Raw genomic sequence first — 16,291 nt, 5'->3', positions numbered from 1 at the left:
AAGGACAAGAACACGTTTGTTTCACAATTATTTTAGTACATTTCCTCTTTAGTTCCACTTAGCAACCAAATTCGGGGGGCTCCATTTTTTGGCCGTAAGTGGAGGACTGCCTGTAATGGACCCAGTTGCTATCAGGGCAAAAACCACGGACAAAGTCACATCAGAACATTTTATTCTCCCAGAATGCTCTGGGGCAGACCTGAGAGTAACCATAAAGGAGACTTTTTGACAAGCCAGAAAGAGCTGAATTCAGCCTTCTCTCTCTCTCTCTCTCACACACACACACACAAACACTCACACACACACAGACACAAACACACACAAAAACAAAGACACACACATTAAAAACCCCGCAAGGGCGTGGGAGAACCGGAAGTGAGTGCTGCGTGGTACTCAACGCTTGTCGTTTTTTCTGGATCTCTTTGGGGAGGGGAGTGCCCGTCAAATTCCGCGCGAGCTTTCATTGGTCCGCGTCGGGCAACCTCTCCGCCCGAAGAAGGAGGAGCGATATGGAGCCAGCCCTGCGATAGGTCGGCAGAGACACATCGGGGGGCGGGGCTTGGTGGGCGGAAGCCTTTAAATTGGGCGTCCCGGGGCGAGAGTTGCGGGGTTCGCGCAAGAGGCAGCGGAGGCTGGTCGCAGATTAGGCGGAGCGGATCCAAGTACGTCCAAATTTAGCTTCCGAATTGCTAGTGGGATTCTTGGCGTTAGGGCTGGGGAAGGAACTATTATCCCATCCGGATTTTTTGGGGGGAAAAAATAATAATTGAATTGCTTTGGTCGGGGGGGGGGAGGGAGGAGAAGAAAAAAAAAAGTCAGTTGCAAGCCGACCATCGTCAACCTGGCGCCCTCCAGAGATTTATTTATTTATTTATTTATTTATTTATTTATTTATTTATTTATTTATTTATTTATTTATTTATTTATTTATTTATTAATGGGACTTATATCCCGCCCTATCTCCCGAGGGACTCAGGGCGGCTAACAACAACAAAACTTAAAGGTCTCTGTACAGTAAATTAAAATTTAAAAATTGAAATAAATTAAAATAAATTAAAGAATAGAGTTAAAATTGTAAACATAATTAAAATCCCTGTCAGTCCAGGTCAGCCAGATGGAAAAGGAGTGTTTTGAGGCCGCGGCGAAAGGACTGGAGATCTTGGGTCATCCGAAGGGGGGTATTACATGTCCTATCATCCCCTGCATGCAGGCTGGGGGGGATTCTGGGAGTGGGAGCCCACCCACCCCTTAAAAGGTTGCCGAGGTTGAGAAAGCCCGGCGTAAGGCGTGGCTGTGCCTCTTAAAAGGAAGGGCTGGTTTGGGGTCTGCCTTAATGGCAATGATGGGAGATTAAAATCTCAATTTTATTACTGTTAAACACCTCCCCCTCCCCCCCTCCCCCGAGTCGCCCGGGATAGTGAGATGGGCGGCATATGAGTTAAACAGACAAAACAAGCGTCCCTTAGCCTGAAATGTCAACCTGGCCACCGAATTGAACTCCTGGGCATTTGTTTGCTTTTTAGTTTTGTTATTATTGATTGATTGTTTTCCCCACTTTCTGCTATGTATTCAAAATGGACAGTGATTAGTGTGTGTGTGTATCTGTGTGTTTGTATTCTTTTGAGAGCAGGCAGCAGAATTTCATTTTTAACATGGGATAGTGTGCTCACAATACAAAATGACAAAAAAGGTTATCAGATTTGTTTTTCAGGTTTCTCCAGCTGCCTTTGGTCTACCGTTAAAGTACCTTATCTATCCATCTATCTATCCATCCATCCATCCATCCATCCATCCATCCATCCATCTATCTATCTATCTATCTATCTATCTATCTATCTATCTATCTATTGTTGTTGTTGTTAGCTGCGAAGTCGTGTCCGACCCATCGCGACCCTATGGACAACATTCCTCCAGGCCTTCCTGTCCTCTACCATCTTCTGGAGTCCATTTAAGCTCACGCCTACTGCTTCAGTGACTCCATCCAGCCACCTCATTCTCTGTCGTCCCCTTCTTCTATTTCTATCTATCTATCTATCTATCTATCTATCTATCTATCTATCTATCTATCTATCTATCTATCTATCATGTCTCTATCATCTGTGTCTGCCTGCTTGCCTGCCTGCCTATCTGTCCATCCATCCATCCATCCATCCATCCATATCTTTATCTATCTGTCTGTCTATATCTATCCATCTATCATCTATCATCTGTGTCCTTGTTGTCTGTCTATCTATCTATACTCTGTCTATCATCTCTCTGTCTGTCTGTCTGGATTTGCAATGGACCCGTTTTTTTGTCTTTCACTAGTTAAGTCTCCTGTCATCCAATGTCATTTTTCTCTGTTTTTCCTTGTGGGTCAGTGAGATTTTTCAAGCAACTCCACCTGACAGCGAGTGATTGTGAAGCTCTTCGGCAGAGCCCAGAAGGCACAGTCGCCCTGACGCAGCCCCTCACCAGGAGGCCGGCCAACCCAGGTTCCTGTAGGGGCCTTCACCCAACTCCTCGGAGGAAGAAGCATTCCAAAGGTGTGTTGAGTGGTGACCCTTTGCATTGTGTTGCAAGACTGAACAGGTCCTTTCCTGACAAGATCAGTTAACGGTTTCAGGGCACAAAAGCCGTGTTGTTGTGTCGTTGCAATGCAAGATATGGAGGGTGCGTTGCAACAGTTTGGTGCTGAGTTGTCCCCTGTTCTTAGAGGTTGGCGCCCTGTTTATGTAGCCACGTGTATAGAGAGAGTTGATGATATGACATAGTTGGGTCGTGAGATGTCATGTGCATGAAAACCACCCAGCTCAGAGAGCACCAAGGACTCCACAATCATCTTCTTCCTCCTCCTCCTCCTCCTCCTCCTCCTCCACCACCTCCTCCTCCTCCTCCTCCTCCTCCTCCTCTCTCTTCTAGGAGTGCTGACATTACCTAGTTGGGTCATGAAACGTCTGCAAGAAAACAACCCAGCTCAGAGAGCACCAAGGACCCCACAGTCCTCCTCCTCCTCCTCCAAACCCCACTCCCTTCTAACATTGATGTTAGCTAGTCATGAAACATCTCCAACAAAACCAAGAAGACCACCAAGCTCGTAGTAGGGCACCAAGGACCCTACACGTATCTTCTCTCCTACTTGTTTCAAGGTTGCAGCTTTTATAATTTTACATCTGCTCTGCGGATACCGGCGCTTAAAGGCTTAAATGGGAGATGGGGGAAGGCAGTCCTCGACTTACGACCCCAACGGAGGCCAACATTTCCATTGCTAAGTGAGACGTTGGTTAAATGAATTTTGCGCCCTTTTGCAGTCTGGCTCGCCGCAATGGCCGAGGGAACCACAAGGGCTAAGTTAGGAAGACGGTTGTTTAGGGAATCTGGCTTCCCCGTGGACTGTCAGAAGCATACGTACATACAATCCCGGGACCCTGTGACCGTCATAAATGTGAGCCCATCGCCGAGCGTCTGACTTGTGATCACGTGAGCACGGGGATGCCGCAACGGTCGTAAGGGTGAAAAATGGTCATAAGTCCCCTTTTTTCAGTGCTGTTCTAACTTTGAATGGTCACTAAATGGTTATAAGTCGAGGACCACCTGCATAGAGGCCTACCACTGTCTGCCAGCGCCCTGCTCTTCGACATGGCCGAAGCTGCCCTTGGAAGCTGCTGTAATTTAATAATTTAATTTAATATTTGCATTTGTATACCGCCCTTTCCCTGAGGACTCAGGGCGGTTTACAGGGAATTAAAAATCAAAACATACAAAAGTTAAAACCAATTAAAAAGCATTAAATTCACCCTGTACATTAAAACCCCAGTTAAAATTTTCTCCTCAGCCTGGGCCCGAGAGCTCAAAGAGCCAGGTCTTCAGGCCCCGGCGGAATGATCGGAGGTCGGGAGCAGTCCTCAGCTCTACCGGCAGCTGGTTCCAGAGGGCAGGCGCTCCCACTGAGAAGGCCCTATCCCTGGGTGTCACCCGCCGGCAATCTCTCACCGGCGGAACCCTGAGCAGACCCTCCCTGTGGGAGCGCACTGGGCGAAGGGCGTTTGATGCCGGCAGCAGGTGTTCCCTCAAATAACCCGGACCCAGGCCATGTAGGGCTTTATAGGTGATAACCAGCACCTTGAATTTCACCCGGAGGGCAACCGGAAGCCAATGCAGCTCGCGGAGTAGAGGTGTTACATGGGAGTATCGGGAAACCCCCATTACAACTCGCGCGGCCGCATTCTGCACCAGTTGAAGCCTCCGAGTGGTCTTCAAGGGCAGCCCCATGTAGAGAGCGTTACAGTAGTCCAAACGGGAGGTCACAAGCGCATGAGTGACTGTGCGTAGGGCGTCTCGGTCCAGATAGGGACGCAACTGGCGCACCAGGCGAACCTGTGCAAAAGCCCCCCTGGTCACGGCTCCTATGTGATCTTCAAAATTGAGCCGTGAATCCAGGAGGACGCCCAAGTTGCGAGCCCTATCAACGGGGGGTAACACCTCACCCCCCATCGTTAGAGGTGGAATAACTTGGTTAACCCGAGACGCCGATATGCACAGCCACTCAGTCTTGGCGGGATTGAGACGAAGCCTGTTTCTCCCCATCCAGACCTGAACCGCCTCCAGGCACCGGGACATCACGGAGAGGGCATCACTGGGTTGGTTCGGGGTGGAAAGAAAAAGTTGGGTATCATCAGCGTACTGGTGATACCCCACCCCAAAACCACGAATGATCTCGCCCAGCGGCTTCATGTAGATGTTGAACAGGAGGGGCGAGAGAACCGACCCCTGAGGGACTCCACAAATGAGAGACCTCGGGGCGGATCTCTGCCCTCCTGTCAACACCGACTGCGAGCGGCCCTGGAGGTAGGAGGAGAACCACCGTAGGACGGTGCCTCCCACTCCCAACCCCCTGAGACGCCGCAGCAGGATACCATGGTCGATGGTATCGAAAGCCGCTGAGAGATCTAATAGGACCAGGACAGAGGAGCAACCCCTGTCCCTAGCCCTCCAGAGATCATTCACCAGCGCGACCAATGCCGTCTCCGTGCTGTGTCCGGGCCTGAAGCCCGATTGGTACGGGTCCAGATAATCAGTTTCCTCCAGGAACAGAGGGAGCTGATGCGCCACCACACTCTCAACAACCTTCGCCAGGAAGCGAAGGTTGGAGACTGGACGATAGTTGTTTAAAACAGCCGGGTCCAAAGCAGGCTTCTTGAGGAGGGGTCTCACCACCGCCTCCTTCAAGGCGGCAGGAAAGACACCCTCCTTCAAGGAAGCAGTTATTACTGCATGGAACCAGCCTCGTGTTCCCTCCCGAGCCGCATAAGCTAGCCAGGAGGGGCACGGATCCAACAAACAGGTGGTGGTGCTCAGTCTCCCCATGATCCTGTCCACATCATCAGGGGAAACAGGGTCGAACTCAGTCCAGATAACGTGCTCAAGACCGCCTGATTCCTCCACATCAGACTCTGCCCAGTCAGAGTCCAAGCCGGTCCGGATCCGAGCGATTTTGTCCGTCAGATGATGACTAAACTCCTCGGCTCGTCCCTGCAAGGGATCCTCCCTCACCTCCTGGTTAAGGAGGGAGCGAGTCACCCTAAACAGGGCGGCCGGGCGATTATCTGCGGACGCGATAAGGGCGGCAAAGTAGTTAGACTTCGCCGTCCTTATCGCCGCAAGATAAGACCTTATGAAGGTTCTTAACTGCAATCGGTCGGATTCGGATCGGCTGGATCTCCAACCGCTCTCTAGACCTCGTCTCCGACGCTTCATCTCCCGGAGCTCCACAGAGAACCATGGAGCCCAACGGGATCTGCGCCGAGTCAGAGGTCGCATGGGTACAACACAGTCGAGTGCCCTGGTGGCAGCCGTTTCCCAGGCCTCCACCAGAGCATCGACTGGGCTGTGGGTAAGGGTGATAGGTATCGGCCCAAGCGCCCTCTGGAACCGGTCCGGGTCCATTAGGCGCCTGGGGCGGAACCACCTGGTCGGTTCCGCCGCCCAGCGGCGGGGGATGGCATGACGGAAAACCAGCCTCAGGAGGTGATGATCTGACCATGACAGAGGGGTGATGGACGGAGAACCCCCTCCCAGATCATCCAACCACTGTCCAGACAGGAACACCAGGTCGAGAGTATGATCCCCCTCGTGAGTAGGGCCCTCAATAACCTGGGTCAGGCCCATGGCTGTCATGGAAGCCATGAACTCCCGAGCTAACTCCGACGACCCCCCCAGTGATGGCAGGTTGAAGTCACCCAGGACTATAAGCCTGGGGAACTCCACCGCCAACCCTGAGTAATTGTCTTCCCTTTGTCTCTGTTGGGTGGGCAGGTCGCCAAAGCACCATGACGGATTACTTCAGGAGTACTTCCCGCCTCGTGAAATGCTCCGGTAACGTGGCGGAAAGCAAGAGCGTCAAAGCTGAGGAAGCTCTGGAGAACTTTGCTCTTGATTTGGCCCCCGACTCAGACGACTCCTGCAGTCTCCTTGGAGGTGAAGGGGAGACATGGGTGGCCCCCAGGAAACGATTCCGTTTCTCCCCGGGAGCTAGCCACTCGGACGGAAGCGCCGGCCAAGAGGTCCAAGAACACAGGCCATCGTTGGTGAGGCCTGCTGAGGAGAGCTCCGGTGTTGGCGCTGTCAAGCAAGAAGTTCGAGACGTCGAGGTGGACCCTCTTCCCGATGCCCACTTTGGGCTCTTGGGAATTGAGTCTGGGAACGAGGTACCTCAGGGAAGCTTGGAGGAGCTGCCAGATGAAGTCCTTCAGAAGATCTTAGCCCTGGTGCCCGTAGCGGACCTTCTCCAGAACCTCTGTCGGGTGTGTCAACGCTGGAGAGGTATCATCTCTGACATGAGGGTAAGCGATGCCCTTATCCCAGGAATGGTGGGCAGGACCTGGTTTCTCCCGTGGTTTCACTATCATTGTCAGGATTCCATCCTTCGGCTTGGAGTCCCTTTTCCGTTGGGGCAAAGATCTTTTTTGAGACGCTCGGGAGGAAACATCTCTGAAGCCATCCCTCCAGGTCGCAGGTTATGTTTATGTTTATGTTGATTGGACTTATATACCGCCCTTCTCCCGTAGGACTCAGGGTGGTTCACAAGGAATTTAAAATAACAATACAACAATACAATTACAAAAGTTAAGAACAATTAAAATTAATTAAATTTAGTCCTTGAATAAAATAAAACCCCTGTTAAACTCCAATTAAAACCCAATTAAAATAAAATTAGAATTAAAATGCTCAGTCCTGGCCGGAAAGCTCAAAGAGCCAGGTCTTCAGGTCCTGGCGGAATGACCGAAGGTCAGGGGCAGTCCTAAGCTCTACGGGCAGCTGGTTCCAGAGGGCAGGCCCGCCCACTGAGAAGGCCCTTCCCCTGGGTGTTATCCGCCGGCAATCTTTTACCGGCGGCACCCTGAAAAGGCCCTCCAAGTGGGAGCGCACAGGACGAAGGGAACTTGATGCCGGCAGTAGGTGTTCCCTCAAATATCCCGGACCCAAGCCATTCAGGGCTTTAGAGGTCATCACCAGCACCTTGAATCTCACCCGGAGGGCAACCGGAAGCCAATGCAGCTCGCGGAGCAGAGGTGTTACATGGGAATATCGGGAAACCCCCATCACAACTCGCACGGCTGCATTCTGCACCAGCTGAAGCCTCCGAGTGGTCCTCAAGGGCAGCCCCATGTAGAGAGCGCTGCAGTAGTCCAACCGGGAGGTCACGAGCGCATGAGTGACTGTGCGTAGGGCATCTCGGTCCAGATAGGGCCGCAACTGGCGCACCAGGCGAACCTGTGCAAAAGCCCCCCTGGCCACGGCTCCTATATGGTCTTCAAAACTGAGCCGCGAATCCAGGAGGACGCCCAAGTTGCGAGCCCTATCAACGGGGAGTAACACCTCACCCCCCATCATTAAAGGTGGAATAGAATGGTTCACTCGAGATGCCTGTACGCACAGCCACTCAGTCTTGGCAGGATTGAGACGAAGCCTGTTTCTCCCCATCCAGACCCGGACCGCCTCCAGGCAACGGGACATTACGGCGAGGGCATCGCTGGGTTGGTTATGCTCACCGTTGGCTTTCTCAGCGTCTGGGAATGCCAGCTTTAAGGACAAACAGAGAGAGAGAGGGTCTAGAAGAGGACATCAGAGCTCGGGGTTGACCTGTGGGGTCCTTGGTGCTGTCTGAGCTTGGGGGGGGGGGTTTCGTGCAGACGTTTCGTGGCCCAGCTAGGGAACATCCACGGTGTTTTACTGCAGTCTTTCTCCAAACGTGGCCACTTTAACGGGTGGATTTTAGTTCCCAGAATCCTGGGAAGTGAATAGCCACCATTTCTCCCCCACCCACCCCGTCTTCCTCCCCCCACTTCTACTTCCTTCTTCTCCTCCCTCTTCTATTTCTTCTCCTTTTTCCTCCTCCTCTTCCTCCCACTTCTATGGGGATGAGACAGCATACAGGGCGGAGGTACAAAAACTATCCATCTGGTGTAGTAACAACAACTTGCACCTAAACATCGGCAAGACGAAAGAGATGGTGTTAGACGTCCGGAGAAAAAAGGAGGAACCTGCCCCACTTTACATCGGGGAGGACTGTGTGGAGAGAGTTTCCTCCTTTAAATTTCTGGGAGTCTACCTCTGTGAAGATCTGACCTGGAAAGTTAACACAACCCAGGTGGCTAGAAAGGCCCAACAGAGGCTTCACTTTCTCAGGGTCTTGCAGAAGAACAGGGTAGAACAATGGCTAATGACCCTTTTTTTACCGGTCTACTATAGAGAGTGTCCTCTCGTATGCTATTGTGGTTTGGTATGCTGGTCTGAGAGCCTTGGATAGGAAGGCATTACAGAGGGTGGTGAGTACAGCACAAGACATTGTGGGCTGTCCCCTGACACTACTGGATGACCTCGCCAGGGCTCGTTGCCTTGGAAGAGTGAGGAAGATTCTCAGGGATGACTCACACCCTGGACGGTATCTCTTTACTCTCCCACCATCCGGTAGGAGATACAGGAGTATAGCCAGCCGTACCAACAGGCTGAAAAAGAGCTTTTATCCGTGGGCTGTTAGGCTTTTCAATGGGAAATAATCTTATGCAGAATTGACTTGGGAGGCCAGTGTGTGGTGTAGTGGGTTCACATGGTGTGGTGGGATGGAGGGTTTGTTGTCACTGTGTGTTGGGGGGAGAGAGCATGGGGGGGGAGGCTCAGCTAATCTCAATGTACACATGCTGTACTTTGACAATAAAGGTTTATTTATTTATTTATTTTATTTCCTTCTTCTCCTCCTTCCTCCCTCTTCTGTTTCTTTCTCCTCCTCCTTCTACTTCCTTTTCCTCCCCCTCCCCCTTCTACTTCTACTTCCTTTTCCTCCTCCCTCTTCTATTTCTTCCTTCTCCTTTTTCCTCCTCCTCCTCCTCCTCCTCCCACTTCTTTTTCCTCCTCCTCCTCCTCCTCCTCCTCCTCCTCCTCCTCCTCCTCCTCCTTCTACTTCCTTTTCCTCCTCCCTCCTCCCTCTTCTATTTCTTTCTTCTCCTTTTTCCTCCTCTTCCTCCTCCTTCTCCTCCTCCCACTTCTACTTCCTTCTTCTCCCTCTTCTACTACTTCTTTCTCTTCCTCCTCCTCCTCCTCCCCTCCTCCACCCTGTAAAATCCCAATCCCTTCTAGCACTAATGGGTTGAAGATACTAACTAGTTCTGGTCACGAAACATGCTGGTTGGGAAATTCTGGGAGTTGAAGCTTTGGATAGGTTGGTTTCCCTAAAGCGAAACATGTTTGCCATCAAAAGGGAACGACTCGATTCACAAGCACGTAAAAACAATAAAGGCTGGATTATATATATGTAGGTCTTGGCGTATTCGGGACTTTTCCCGTGTAAGATTGAGAGTGTCTTGGCGACGTTTCGACGAGGTCCCACTCGTCATCTTCAGGGTGGTGTTTTCAGCTTCGTGCTCGTGCGAGCAAAGCATGATCTGTACCAGTTGGAGCCTCCGAGTGGTCCTCAAGGGAAGACGGAACTCCGTTCTGAGCGTTCTATGACAAAAAAAGCCCTGTGTATATGTATATGTATATGTATATATAAGCCCCAACTCATAATCCGACCGGTTGCGACTAACAATCCACACCAGGTCTTATCTCGCAGCGATAAGGGCGGCGAGAACCAATTACTTTTCCGCCCTCATTGCGTCCGCAGATAATCGCCCGGCTGCCCTGTTTAGAGTGACCCGCTCCCTTCTGAATCAAGAGGTGAGGGAGGAGCCCTTACAGGGTCGAGCCGAGGAATTTGGTCAATATCTGCTGGATAAAATCGCTCGGATTCGAACCGGCCTGGACTCCAACTGGGCAGAGTCTGAGGAACAGGACATGGGCAGTCTTGTCGACGTCATCTGGGAGGAGTTTGATCCTGTGACTCCAAAGGAAGTGGACAGGATTATGAGAAGGTTGAGCTCCTCCACATGCTTATTGGACCCGTGCCCTTCCTGGCTGGCTTATGCAGCTCGGGAGGGGACACGAGGCTGGTTTCAGGTGGTCATATCTGCTTCTCTGAGTGAGGGTCACTTCCCCACCTCCTTGAAGGAGGCGGTGGTGAGACCTCTCCTCAAGAAGCCAACCTTGGACCCAGCTACATTGAATAACTTTCGTCCGGTCTCCAACCTTCGCTTCCTTGCGAAGGTTGTTGAGAGTGTGGTGGCGCATCAGCTTCCTCAAGTCCTGGATGAAGCGGATTATCTAGACCCGTGCCAATCGGGCTTCAGGCCGGGCTACAGCACGGAGACGGCATTGGTCGCTCTGATGAATGATCTCTGGAGGGCCCGGGACAGGGGCCATTCCTCTGTCCTGGTCTTATTAGACCTCTCGGCGGCTTTCGATACCATCGACCATGGTATCTTGCTACGGCGCCTCAGGGGATTGGGAGTGGGAGGCACGGTTCTGCGGTGGTTCTCCTCCTTTCTCCTGGGACGCTCGCAGTCGGTGTTGGCAGGGGGACAGAGGTCGACTCCGAGGCCTCTCGTTTGTGGAGTTCCTCAGGGGTCGGTCCTCTCGCCTCTCCTGTTCAACATCTACATGAAACCGCTAGGTGAGATCATTCGTGGTTTTGGAGTAGGGTACCATCAGTATGCTGATGACACCCAGCTTTTCATCTCGACTCCAAACTGCATCAGTGATGCCCTCGACGTGATGTCCCGTTGCCTGGAAGCGGTTCGGGAATGGATGGGGAGGAACAGGCTTCAACTCAACCCGGACAAGACTGAATGGCTGTACATACCGGCATGCCAGGATACTCAGAGCATTCCATCCCTTAACATCGGGGGTGAGTTATTACCCCCTGTTGACAGGGCCCGCAACCTGGGTGTACTCCTAGATTCACAGCTATCCTTGAAAGATCACATAGGAGCTGTGACCAAGGGGGCCTTTTCCCGGGTTCGACTGGTGCGCCAACTACGACCCTATCTGGACCTGGATGCCTTACGTACAGTCACCCATGCACTTGTGACCTCTCGCCTTGACTACTGCAATGCTCTCTACATGGGGCTGCCCTTGAGAGCCACTCGGAAGCTTCAGCTGGTGCAGAGTGCAGCTGCACGAACACTTTTGGGGGCTTCCCGATACTCCCATATCACACCTCTCCTCCGTGAGCTGCACTGGCTTCCAGTTGCCTTCCGAGTGAAAGTCAAGGTGCTAGTGATGACATACAAAGCCCTACATGGCATGGGTCCAGATTACCTACGGGAGCACCTACTACCAGCGTCAACACCCCTCCGTCCTGTGCGCTCCCACAGAGAAGGCCTCCTCAGGGTGCCACCGGTCAGAGAATGCCGGCTGGTGGCCCCCAGGGGGAGGTCCTTCTCTGTGGGTGCGCCAACCCTCTGGAACAGCTTGCCTACCGAAATCCGGATGGCCCCCGACCTTCGCACCTTCCGGCGCGACTTAAAAACCTACCTGTTCCAGCAGTCCGGCCTGGCCTGATAGCTCTTGGGGTTTCATTTGTTTTTTACTACTGTTTAACTGTATACTTACCTTGCTCTGTACACCGCCCCGAGTCCCTCGGGAGAAGGGCGGTATATAAAAACAAACAAATAAATAAATAAATAAATAATATTCCCTGTTTTCTTCTGGCTTTTCAGTTCATTCCTTGGAAGAAGCTATACTGTCAGTATGTGAACGCCGTCGACTCAGCCTTGCTGACTGTTCGAATCATCCTGCAATGCTACGGCTTAACCCAGAAGCAGCCCCGGTGCATGCTGGGATTGATCCGGTGAGTGGTCTCCACGATAGCACAGTGGCAAATCATCTGCTTGGCTTTAGTTATGATGAGGTGTCCTGGTGTGGACGGTCCTTGAGTTAGGACCACAGCTGAGAGCACCCGAAGGCCACACGTGGCAGAACGGATGGAAACTGATCCAAGGAGAGATTCAGACTAGAAATAAGGAGAATTTTTCTGTCAGTGAGAACAATCAACAATCAATGGAACAGAAGTTGCCTTCAGAAGTTGTGGGAGCTTCATGCCCGGAGGCCTTTAAGAAGAGACTGGACAGCCATCTGTCAGAAATGATCTACTAGGTCCCTATTCTATTTTCTATTGTATTCCATTCCATTATTCTATTCTATTCTATTCTATTCTATTCTATTCTATTCTATTCTATTCTATTCTATTCTATTCTATTCTATTCTATTCCATATTTTCTATTCTTCTATTCTATTCTATTCTATTCTATTCTATTCTATTCTATTCTATTCTATTCTATTCTATTCTATTCTATTCTATTCTATTCTATTCTATTCCATATTTTCTATTCTTCTATTCTATTCTATTCTATTCTATTCTATTCTATTCTATTCTATTCTATTCTATTCTATTCTATTCTATTCTATTCTATTCCATATTTTCTATTCTTCTATTCTATTCTATTCTATTCTATTCTATTCTATTCTATTCTATTCTATTCTATTCTATTCTATTCTATTCTATTCTATATTTTCTATTCTATTCTATTCTATTCTATTCTATTCTATTCTATTCTATTCTATTCTATTCTATTCTATTCTATTCCCATATTTTCTATTCTATTCTATTCTATTCTATTCTATTCTATTCTATTCTATTCTATTCTATTCTATTCTATTCTATTCTATTCTATTCTATTCTATTCTATTCTATTCTATTCTATTCCCATATTTTCTATTCTATTCTATTCTATTCTATAATTTCTATTCTATTCTATTCTATTCTATTCTATTCTATTCTATTCTATTCTATTCTATTCTATTCTATTCTATTCTATTCTATTCTATTCTATTCTATTCCATTCCATTCCATTCCATTCCATTCCATTCCATTCCATTCCATTCCATATTTTCTATTCCCTTCCCTTCTATTTTCTCTTTTCTCTTCCATTCCATTCCATATTCTCTTCTTCTCTTCTCTTCTCTTCTCTTCTCTTCTCTTCTCTTCTCTTCTCTTCTCTTCTCTTCTCTTCTCTTCATTTTCTAATCTATTCTATTCTATTCCATTTCATTCGATTCCATTCCATATTTTCTCCTTCTCTTCCCTTCCCTTCCCTTCCCTTCCCTTCCCTTCCCTTCCCTTCCCTTCCCTTCCCTTCCCTTCCCTTCCCTTCCCTTCCCTTCCCTTCCCTTCCCTTCCCTTCCACTCTATTCTGCATTCTATTCTATTCTATTCCTATTTATTTCTATTCCTGTTCCTATTTCTATTCCTTGCTAAGCCAGGAGGTTGTTAAGTGTGCCTGATTTTATTGATCCTTTTTGCCACGGTCTTTAAGCAGATCACTGCAGTCGTTAAGGGAATCATTTGGGTTTTTGAGCGAATCTGGCTTCCCCCATTGAGTTTGCTTGTCGGCAGCCAGCCGGCAAGGTGGCAGACGGCGATCGCTTAATCCCTGGGAGGATGCAACCATCCGGGACACAGGCTGGTTGCCAAGAGCCCGAACTTTGATCACATGACCGTGCGGATGCTGCAGTGGTTGTAACTGCGAGGATCGGTCATAATTCTGAGGACCGTTATCCATCTTAAACTGGGGGATTGGTTTGTGTCCACAGAGATAAGGCCGTCACCTGTCCATGTTTCTCTTCCCAATCCAGGTGTGTTGCCGCTGTTCGGAGCTGCCGCTGCCGAGATCCTACCACTATCCTCGCGTGTCTGGAAGGCCACTCGCTCTTTCCCAAGGCGGAAATCTGCATCGCCAAGAATCTTCCAGATTTGGAGAGTTGCAAAGGGAAAGTATGTTTCGGCAGAGTTAAACACTTATCTGGAATTGATCTTTGGGCGTGTTTCGATGGTGTCTCCCCTGGGAGATGGTTTTTCTTGTTCAGAATGTCGATTGGATGATCACACAAAAGGGCAACGGATTCCAAGGCAGATAGTCCGTGACTTAAACAACTGTTCATTTAGCGACCATTGTGGGATTTGTCGGAATGCCAGGTTTCCATGAACTCTCTGGGGTTTTCCGATTCAGTTGGTCTAGGATGGGGTAGGCAACCTTGGCTCTTTTATGACTCGTGGACTTCAGCTCCCAGAATTCCTGAGCCAGCATGGGGGAACTATGGCCCCTTCATGACTCGTGGACTTCAACTCCCAGAATTCCTGAGCCAGCCATGCTGAGGGAAAAGGGAGAAGTTTCCACGCTGAGCCATGCTGGCTCAGGAATTCTGGGAGTTGAAGTCCACGAGTCATAAAAGAGCCAAGGTTGCCTACCCCTGGCCTAGGAGGCTGACAGTTTTTCACTTGAAACTATGGCAAAGTCTGTCCATGGGTGGGGATGTTAAAGAGTGAACCCTTTCCCCACTAGGTTACACTATCAGTGCCTATTGGGCTCATGAAATGTCTGCAAGGAAACAACCAAGATCAGAGAGCACCAATGACCCCACAGTTTTCCTCCTGCTCCTCCTGCTCCTCGTCCTCCTCAGCATAAACCCACTGCTTTCTAGCGTTGATGATGTTACCTACATGGGTCATGAAACGTCTGCAAGAAAACAGTCAAGCTCAGAGAGCTCCTCCTCTCCCTTCTAGCACTGATCATGTTACCTAGTTGGGTAATGAAATGTCCACAAGAAAACAGCTCAAGAGAGCACTGAGAACCCCGCAGTCCTCCTCCTCCTCCTCCTCCTCCTCCTCCTCCTCCTTCTCCTCCTCCTCTCTCCTCCTGCAAGAACACTGATTTCAGAGAGCGCCGAGGACACCCCAGGCCTTTAATACTTATAAGTTGAGGACTTCTTGTACTGTTCATCCTGCTCTCCTGTAGGTGTCATCCAGGACGGATAATGCCACCTGTGAGGCTCAAAAGGTTGCCCCCACCCTGATCATAATCCCACCCATGTTCTTCCAGGCGGCCTATGTTCGGGCGGTGATGGCGGCCATTGTGCTCTTCGCTGGAGGCGTTTGGGATATTCAGGAGCTGGTGGCCTGCCTCCGAAGGCCCACCTCTCCCATGACGCTGATGGACATCAATGAAATGTTCTACTGCACGGCCACCCTCCTTTACGCCATGCGAGAGAATGGGGTCCAGATCAGCAACAGGTAAGTTTGCAAAGGGTCAGGAGGATCCTAGGACAGATGCCTATAGTTTATGGCAGTAGTAAAACTAGGAATATATCTTTGGTAGGGCTGGGCATGTTTTGCAAAAAGTTCAAAATTTAGCATGAGAGACAGTTTGGTCCTGTGGGTAAGGCACCGGGCTAGAAAGCAGGAGACGGTGAGTTCTAGTTCCACCTTAGGAATGAAAACCAGCTGGGTGACTTTGGGCCAGTCACCAGGAGTCGGTGAGTTCTAGTCCCGCCTTAGGCAGGAAAGCCAACTGGGTGAGTCTGGGCCAATCACCAGGAGAAGATGAGTTCTAGTCCCGCCTTAGGAAAGCCAGCTGGGTGACTTGGGCCAATCACCAGGAGATGGTGAGTTCTAGTCCCGCCTTAGACATGAAAGCCAGGTGGATGACTTTGGGCCAATCAGCAGGAGATAGTGAGTTCTAGTCCCACCTTACGCTTGAAAACCAGCTGTGTGTGTGAGTTTGGGCCAGTCACCAGGAGACGGTGAGTTCTAGTCCCGCTTTAGGCATGAAAGCCAACTGGGTGACTTTGGACCAATCAGCCGGAGACAAGTGAGTTCTAGTCCCATCTTCACTATGAAAGCTGGCTGGGCGACTTTGGACCACAGGAGATGGTGAGTTCTAGTCCCACCTTAGGCATGAAAGCCATCTAGGTGACTTTGGGCTAGTCTCTCTCTCTCTCTCTCTCTCTCTCTCTCTCTCTCTCTCTCTCTCTCTCTCTCTCTCTCTCTCTCTCTCTCTCTCTCAGCCCAACCCACCTCACAGGGTTGTTGTGGGGAAAG

General features: G+C 50.1%; 1 protein-coding gene across 1 annotated transcript in view; it reads left to right on the top strand.

Moving 5' to 3' along the window:
* Positions 1–618: 618 nt before the first annotated feature.
* Positions 619–16,291, top strand: part of LOC308669798 (F-box DNA helicase 1-like) — a 33,745-nt gene continuing 18,072 nt past the window's right edge. The window contains exons 1-6 of the mRNA XM_081330675.1: positions 619–662; positions 2,361–2,525; positions 6,295–6,821; positions 12,075–12,205; positions 14,050–14,188; positions 15,210–15,484. Of these exons, the coding sequence (XP_081186801.1) occupies position 662; positions 2,361–2,525; positions 6,295–6,821; positions 12,075–12,205; positions 14,050–14,188; positions 15,210–15,484 (1,238 nt within the window). The 5' untranslated portion in view covers positions 619–661. The remainder of the gene's footprint in view (positions 663–2,360; positions 2,526–6,294; positions 6,822–12,074; positions 12,206–14,049; positions 14,189–15,209; positions 15,485–16,291) is intronic.

Source organism: Vipera berus, assembly GCF_964194415.1.
Source record: "Vipera berus genome assembly, chromosome: 6".
NCBI classification, from domain to species: domain Eukaryota; kingdom Metazoa; phylum Chordata; class Lepidosauria; order Squamata; family Viperidae; genus Vipera; species Vipera berus.
The sequence above is the reverse complement of the archived record's forward strand: the minus strand, read 5'-3'. Positions and strand labels throughout refer to the sequence as shown.